This window comes from Benincasa hispida, chromosome 5 (genome assembly GCF_009727055.1).
Source record: "Benincasa hispida cultivar B227 chromosome 5, ASM972705v1, whole genome shotgun sequence".
Classification (NCBI taxonomy): domain Eukaryota; kingdom Viridiplantae; phylum Streptophyta; class Magnoliopsida; order Cucurbitales; family Cucurbitaceae; genus Benincasa; species Benincasa hispida.
Window position 1 is genome coordinate 61479076 of NC_052353.1, and position 8597 is coordinate 61487672.

General features: G+C 32.4%; 1 protein-coding gene across 1 annotated transcript; it reads right to left on the reverse strand.

Moving 5' to 3' along the window:
• Nucleotides 1-302: 302 nt before the first annotated feature.
• On the reverse strand, nt 303-4898 carry LOC120077175 (glyceraldehyde-3-phosphate dehydrogenase GAPCP2, chloroplastic). Its single transcript, XM_039031080.1, has 13 exons — nt 4569-4898; nt 4149-4299; nt 3979-4017; nt 2746-2846; nt 2232-2344; nt 2045-2144; nt 1782-1928; nt 1632-1692; nt 1447-1544; nt 1214-1356; nt 1010-1093; nt 712-801; nt 303-614 (listed from the first exon to the last, which is right to left on the reverse strand). The coding sequence occupies exons 1-13, from the start codon at nt 4653-4655 to the stop codon at nt 560-562; spliced, it is 1269 nt and encodes a 422-aa protein (XP_038887008.1). The 5' UTR covers nt 4656-4898; the 3' UTR covers nt 303-559.
• Nucleotides 4899-8597: the final 3699 nt, after the last annotated feature.

An 8597-nucleotide genomic window follows, 5' to 3' on the forward strand; every position in this document is an offset into this window, starting at 1 on the left:
TATTTAGAATTTCAAGATTTTTTAATTGCGTTTTAAGAATATTAAGCGTCTTTATTTTTCACCCTGCTTCGTAGCACCCCGTTCATCAGATTAAATTTACATAAAGTAAAACTGAAGGCGCTGTATCAAGAGTCCTCAATGTTCAAGCAGAAGAACAAGATCGTTTGACTAATGCAAAGAAAAATCTGCACGATGGCAAGGGGATGGGGTTTAGTGTGGAAGAATTTAAAAGAACAGTTACTAGACAATTGTGAGAGCAGAGCAACTTAGTTAAGGAAAATGCAATGTTCCATGATCCCAAGTTGAGAAACAAAACTTGAATATGTTTTTCATATTGTGTATTTAAAAATCTAAGGAATTGGAAAGGAAAATGCAAGGTGATTTGTTTTATTACGTTAATCTGAAATATGTTTTTCATCATTATTTTCAAACTTGAATGCAACGTTTACGTTGTTGAAGATGGTGTAGAAAAGAGAGGGACCAAAAGACTCGACAATTTGTGATCTTCCACAAAATTCTTGTTAAACATGGCAGAAGTCTAAATCTCTCGTAATAGTCTTCACTTGTTGGCTGCCACCAATGCAATGTGCTCTATAAGGTCCAGTACTCGGTTGCTGTTTAAACGAGTATTATAATTGTCATATTTACCAAAAACTGAAGAATAAGCATATTTCAAGCACTTATTTCCAATAATTTCACATTAGTGTGTACCTGTATCCCCACTCGTTGTCATACCAGGAGACAAGCTTCATGAAGGAGTCGCTGAGACCTATTCCGGCCTTCGCATCGAATATACTTGACCTGGAGTGAGATAAAATCCAATTAAATATTCATGATCCATAGCCTCCTAAATACATGTTTGAGTTTTCATTTCGAATGCAATTCTTAACTATCAAAGTTGATTTTGCGTGATTAAAAGTATATTTCAAGTGGTTTAGAATATGAAAAATCATCTAGATAGGAAATAGATAATATTTCACATGCAATCTCTCTCACGTTAAAACAGTACCTTGAGTCACCAACAAAATCATTGGAGACAACATCCTCATCCGTGTAACCGAGGATACCCATGAGTGGGCCTTCTGAGGCATATCTTTCAGTTGGTAGCCAAATCAACCAACGATTAGTGATAAACAAAAATGACTAATGTGTGGATCAATTCAAGATTAAACTCAAGATAATGTGGGTAAGAACACAATGATAGTTCATTTACTTGATTGCAGCTTTGACATCTTCATAAGAAGCGCTCTTCTCTAGTCTACAAGTCAAGTCCACAACAGATACATTAGGTGTTGGAACACGAAATGCCATCCCTGTAAGTTTTCCATTGAGCTCAGGAAGAACTTTTCCCACAGCCTGCAGTTGGAAAGTAATAAGAATCTTCTAATAGCTATTGAGTTTCCAATTCCATGTAGTTATCAAAAGTCTCTTATTTCGACCACCAACCTTTGCAGCACCGGTAGAACTTGGGATGATATTTTGTGCAGCACCACGACCCCCACGCCAATCCTTCATTGAGGGCCCATCAACAGTTTTTTGAGTAGCTGAGAAAGAATAGGAAATTACCCTCCATGATTATTTTTTTTCTTTGCCTTTTATTTTTTTGGGGAGAACAAGAGGGGGAGAGAGACCTGTAGTCGCATGCACGGTTGTCATCAAACCTTCAGCAATACCAAAAACCTCATGAACCACCTGCTTGTCATATTTCCACATTACTCAATTTCTTTAGATGTTAATTAATTCTATTTCATAGAATGCCTAAGCATTTGGGATTTACACACCTTCGCAAGAGGAGCAAGACAATTTGTGGTACAACTTGCATTTGAAACAATATCCATGCTTGGCTTATATGTCTTCTCATTAACTCCAACAACGAACATGGGTGCATCAGCTGATGGGGCTGATATGACTACTTTCTTGGCTCCACCCTACAACGAGGTGTCAAGAAATTGGGGCCTTCAGTCTCGATATTAGATGGGTACAATGATGGGGCGTATATATGTATATAGAGTGAGAACTAAGCTCAATCAACATGTCTATAGACCTTCAAGTGTGCCGATGCCTTATTTGTCGTTGTGAAGACCCCAGATGATTCAACAACAAACTCGGCCCCAAACTCGCCCCAAGGAATTTCTGCTGGATCCCTGTAGAAACAACCAAAAATATACAGGAGGTGATTAGAAGACACGCAAAACTTTTCCAGATGTCATTTCTGGCCTCCACAGGAGTACCTTTTACTCAAAACCTTTATTTGTTTCCCATTGATTTCCAATGTTGAATCATCCACAATGTTAATCGTGCCCTTAAAATTACCGTGTGTAGAATCAAACTTGAACATGTATGCCTGCATAAAATGAAGAGTATATTAAAAGCATTTCTTCACATCCAAAATCTTGATCAACTAAGCAATTCTAGAAAGTTGAAACTGAAAGAATTACCACTCAACTACCCTCTCACGGCTATAATCATAGTGAACTTTTTTCAAGTAACAGGATTAATAACTGGAGCAGAAAAGTTCTCAGCATCAATAGCTCCGCCACCATGTATAAATATATAACTCGGGAACTACTAATACTAATATTATTAATGAAGGCAGTATGGTGATATAAAAGATCCTGGTTAATCAAAATCTTTAGGGAAGGATAAAAATTAAAATTCTATCCACTAGTAAAAGAACATCAATTGTTGGAAAAAAGGACTTATTTGAAAAACTTGTAATTTGAAAGGAGGCCGGATTGCCACTACCATGTACTTTGCATCAACAAAAGGGTCATTAACTGCAACTACATCAATATCATCCCTCGAGCTTGCAATCCGCAATACCAACCTTCCAATACGTCCAAAACCTGCATTAGTAAACGTGGGTTCACGTTTTGATTCGTGAGGACATTTCTTTATAAAATAAAAAGAAACGGCCTACATGCAAGAAATAAGGACAACCAAAAATGATCTTGTTTCACAAACAAGATTTTTGGTTAAATTGCAAATTTGGTCCCTATGGTTAAGAGAAGGTTAGAATTTAATCCCTATGATTTATAATTAGAATTTAGTCCTATGGTTTGATAAAATCTCTATAAATAGTCCCTATGATAGGGACTATTTATAGAGATTTTATCAAACCCTAAAGACTACTTATAAGGTTTTGTCAAACCATAACAACTCAATTCTAAGTTTAAAAGTATAGGGACTAAATTCCAACTTTCTCCAAACTATAGTAACCAAATTTGTAATCGAACCATTTTGTTTCAAAATCTACATCAAGTTAAAAGTACATCATGGCATGAGGTCTCAAGTAATCCGATCTAAATTAAATATCCAGCTTATCACTGATAAAAAAGTGGCGTCATTCAGGCAAGCAAACTAAAATACATAATCTGATTTCTTCAGTAATGAAAAATAAAACAGAAAAAGAATAATGAATGAAGTATTTCATAAGTCATGACTTTCTATCACTGAGCACAACTTCCTGTCGGAGTATAATTCAATAATCCATACAGAGGTTTGGGTACTAACAAAGGCCAGTTTTTATCTAGAGAAACAAGTGTAGGGTAGCATGAACATGACCTGTGACCAATGAATAACGGACTTGAAAGTGCATCTTTAGAATATGGCGGATCCATAGTTGAATTGGGAAAAAACAGCTCTTATTTGAAATTTAAGTCTCTTGACCAATTGAAATAGACCAAAAACTGAAGCAACGCTTTTTAATTAAGTTATACAAACAGTTTTGTCTTTTAGTAAATCAATTTTCAATTTCTCAACTTCTTTTTCCTATTTTGAAATTTCTTCTTCCATCATATCGACCAAGAAAATTTGGTGCAATTCAGTGTTCCAGCGTGAAAAGTAACTGTCGCAGAAACACTCATGGCCCAAACAGAAATCTACCACATGGAGATAAAAGGAAACGATATGCAATTGATAACAAGAAAACAAATAGATAAAAATATTAATTATAAGAAGAGTAGTAACAACTCTTACCATTGATTCCGACCTTCGTCTTTCCGCTGCTCCTTGATTCTTGAGAAGCCAACAAATCAAAATTATTAGCATCAAGAGTTTCTTGTCTATTTTATTATTGATGATACTTTTTAAGGAGGAAAAAAAAGACTGAGAAATGAGAAATGAAATGTAAAAATTTGATACTGAACTTTGAACTGTGGGAGGCAGTTCAGTGGCTGTAGCTTGAATAGGCTGAATATTCTGGGTTCTGCGAAGCTGCAAGGAAGATGATCCGCTTGAAACATGGGCACCAAAAATGCTCGATTGAAACTTGGTAGAATTCAAATTAACGCACGAAGCCTACATACATAAGATGAAGTTCACGGTAAGCAAGGAAACAACTGTATCATCAGGTAATCAATACAAGCTGTGAACTGTGGTGTATGGAACGCGCTAAGTAAGTTATGAAAAGCTTATGCCTCAAACTTATTCATGATCGAAAGCCATTTGCAGTGGATTATAAACATATTAAGAGAATGAGTTAGAGAAACAAGTAAAGAGCATTTTGGAACATGATATATTAGTGAAACGATGATAATGGTGATGATTGTAAATGTTGAGAAGAGGACCGTAGACTGATCGGCAGAAGAGAAGGAACGCGATGGTTGAACAAAAGAAGCGGCGGGTGCAGATCTGAAGAGCGAAGATGCGGCCATTGAGCTGATGGAAGGGAAATAGGAGAAAAGGCGTAGAACGGCCAAACGCAGAATAAAAAAGGAGGAAAAATAAAAAGGATCTGTGACTGTCTTTTGGGAGTCGGAAAAAGCAAAGAAGAATAAGAATGAAGGAAATGGCCAATTGAGCGGAACTTCTTATGGAATCCTCTCTATGCGAAAAAAATGAAAAACTCGCTCACTTCCCAGTTCCACCTTTCTAACTTGTCCTACAACACTTTCAAAATGCCCTTCATTTTCCTTTTCTAGATTAATATATATATTAAGGGATCCTCTGCGCCTGTCCCACGGTAACGTTCTCAATCTCCAGATTTCGAAACCTAGGTCCCACAAACTGAACGGCCCTGATTTGTTGGCTAGCCATGATGCGACATGTGGAGTGTGAAGTGGACCGGGTCTGACGTAAAGCATGAGGAAGTCCACGTGGGCAACATGTGGGCCGTTTTTGGGCCTCGCTTCCACGATTTGGACTTCTCTACGGGCCCCATCAAATAACATTTTTCGCTTCATGACATCTGCCTCTTTTTCCTTTTTTTCCTCTCTTAAAAGTTTGAATTTTTAGAGTCGAAACGGTTTGATTCACTTCGATTTTGTCAAATCGAATCGAATTTTCTAATGCGAAATCGAATCGAATCAAATTGAATCCAAATTGCATATATACGATTTGACTCGATTTTAAATTCGATTTTGGTATTTTTAAAAAAATTACGTTATATTTTTTTAATTTAAAAAACGGTTCAATTCGATTTGGTTTTAAATTCAATTTTGTTCTTTAAATTAGAAAATTTTCGGCTTTAAATTTGGTTTTACTCTATATATATATATTAGTTCAAAACAGTTCGGTTCGATTTCAAATTTGGTTTTCAAAGTTGAAACTGAACCAAATCGGATTAATTCGATTTTAAAATTTTTTCAAATCGGATCAAATCGCATTTTTTGGTTTCACTGGTTTTCGGTTCGATTTTTAGAAACGATCAAATTGCACATATTGCACATCTTATAATTATCCGTCTGGATCAATCGTATGCTACATTTCAGTCTAATTATGAAATAAAACATTAAAAAAAGTTAACAAATAAATAATAAAAATTGATCATATCACAAATTATGATTGAATAATTAAGTGAAATAACTATAAATAGATATGTCCAACCGAACATAGCTTAATTAGCATCTATGAAGTACAGACACAAATATAAAGGTACAAGATACGGATATGTTAGGAAACGACGATTCATCAATTTTTAAAAAATTATGATACTAATACGTTGAATATACGTTTTTTTTTTTTTCCTTAAGAAAGAATCTAGGATATAGGTAAATTTAGCATACAAGTAATGACAATAACACTAAATACAATACAAGATATAAAGCAATATTTAAGAAGCTAAAGTACAATAGTCAATAAAATGCAATAAAAAGGGGCTCATATTTCTTAGAGAAGAAAAAGGAGATTAAAGGGAGAAATATGAAGTAAATGAAAAACTTTTTCATTGAATTGTTGAAGATATTCGAGTTCGTTATATTTAGTTGGACTTTGTGAGGACTCGAACATGAAGATAGATGATCCTAGTGTTTGGTCTTTTATTATTATTTTTTTCTTTTAGTTTTGAACTGGGGCAGTAAACTTTTTCAATAGGCTACTTAGTTTTGGGTTTAGTCTTTTTTTTTTTTTCTTTTAGTTTAGTTCGTTATATTTTTTGACGTTTCTTTTAGTTTTTGCACTCATATTTTTTTTCTTTAACAAAAGGTCTGCGTAAGAGCAGATACACCGAATCAAGTGTCAGATATATATTTGGGAAGTATGTGGGAGTATCAAAATTTGATACGTGTTCGATACAGATTTTTGACTCACATGAAGTATCTGTATTTCATAGATTGACATGAGTGTGCTAATTCTATTATTTGAATCTCCATATTCCAATTATACTTAAAATAAACTAAAAGTATATATAGCCTTACGTGTAACTAAGCATTATTCATTCAAATAAAGATGATGGAGATTGAACCACCAACCTCTAAAGAAGAAGATCATATTGATTTTTGTTGAGTTGAGCTCAATTTGACAAATTGTGTTTTTGGAAATTTAAATAAACTAGTTGAGAGACACGTGCGATGCATGCAACTTAAATTTTTGTTGACATAAATTTGTATATTAAATTTTAAATTGTGATTTAATTGTTATTTAACATAAAATTCTTATTCAACTTTCATTGAATTTAATTAATAATATTTGACATGAAATGAAGTAATTTAAAAAATATTGTCAAAAACTATATATTTCATGTGTCAAGTTAATTTACAATTGATATGAAATCTTTTTACCGTGGTTAAAAATGTGTTAGACACAATTTTTAAAAGGAAATGATTTTTTTGAATGAATACTTATAATTGAATTTAAAATTTAAATAATTGAAATGAAATTTAGAACTATAAAAAGAGAAAAATATATAAATAATATATATGGATGAATAAAATTAAAATCTAATGCCAATAAAATTTGTGAAATAAAATTAATATAAAAATGACATAATAACATATAGTGACGTCATTCTTTTTATCTTTTTTCAAATGTAGTGATTTTAGGAGGGGAAAAAAAGTAAAGAAAAACCAACTTTTTATATAATTTTTTAAAATGAACATTCTTGTTTAAAAGGAGAAAAAATTGTTGATTATTTATTTATTTACTTTTATAAAAGTTACATTTTATCCTCTAATCTCTAATTCACAAATTCGTTTAAAAAGAGAGATGAAATAATTTCTTTTTTTAAAAAAAAAAAAAAGAGAAAATATACCTTACATTAGGGAATAGTGGTAACATATGTTGTATTAGTTAAGACCATAAATTTATTCTGTCAACAACAAATAAGAGAAATTTTATATTTAGAATGAGACTATGAAGAAAAAAAAAAGAAACCAGGATATTAAATTAATATTAATAATCTCCCTAAATAACTTCCAACTTCTCTCTATATCTCAACTTTTCCCTAATTATCTTCCCTATTTTTTCTATTTTATTTTGGGTCTGGAATATCTTTTATAGTTAATAATGAAAAAAATATATTAGTTTTTAAAGTGGATGTCCATTCTTATTATTTTAAAAAATAGTTTGTTTAATAAGTTGTTAAGACTTTTTCACAATACATGCACAAAATCTTTGGATTGTATTTGAGTGAAAAAGTCAATAATAAATTTTTAAGACTAATCATAAATATCAAAGGAACACCGGCACAGAATGAAATAAAATAAATCTCAAATGAACATTAAAAGGGAATAAAATTACAAAATTATTCTATTTTATTAATTTAAGAAAACAGAAAAATGGTCTATTAACATACCCTTTGACCGTACACCCTAAGACTTATTCTGTCAACAATAAATAAAAGAAAATTTATATGAATATAGTAATGGATATACAACAAGACTTAGAAAAACAAGAATACTAAATTAATTTGTCCTTACATACTTTCAAACTCCTCACTCCATATTTCCATCTTCCCTTAATTATCTTTGTTCATATCTCTCTGTCATATTTTCTCAATTTTTCCCTTCATCTTGTTTCTCACTTTATCACTGTGATTGGAAGAGAATAATTATATATAAAAAAATTATTTTCAGCCAAAAATAAGAAACAAGGAAGAGAGAACTTACAATAAATATAGAGAAAGAGAACGTGTATGAAAGGTGCCTAGGAACATCAGTTTACATGAGAAACCGATATTCCCCTTTCTAGAGTGTGTTGCATTCCCATATCCTAACGTCGGTTCCTCCAATTTCTCAATCCTCACCTCTTTATTAGTCAAAGTAGCAAGAAGAGAGAGCAAATATAATAAACAATCTCAATCTCAATATCTATATTTTGGTACTATCCATAATTGAAGCCTCATTACCACAGAGTTACAAATAGAACAAATTTAAGAAGTA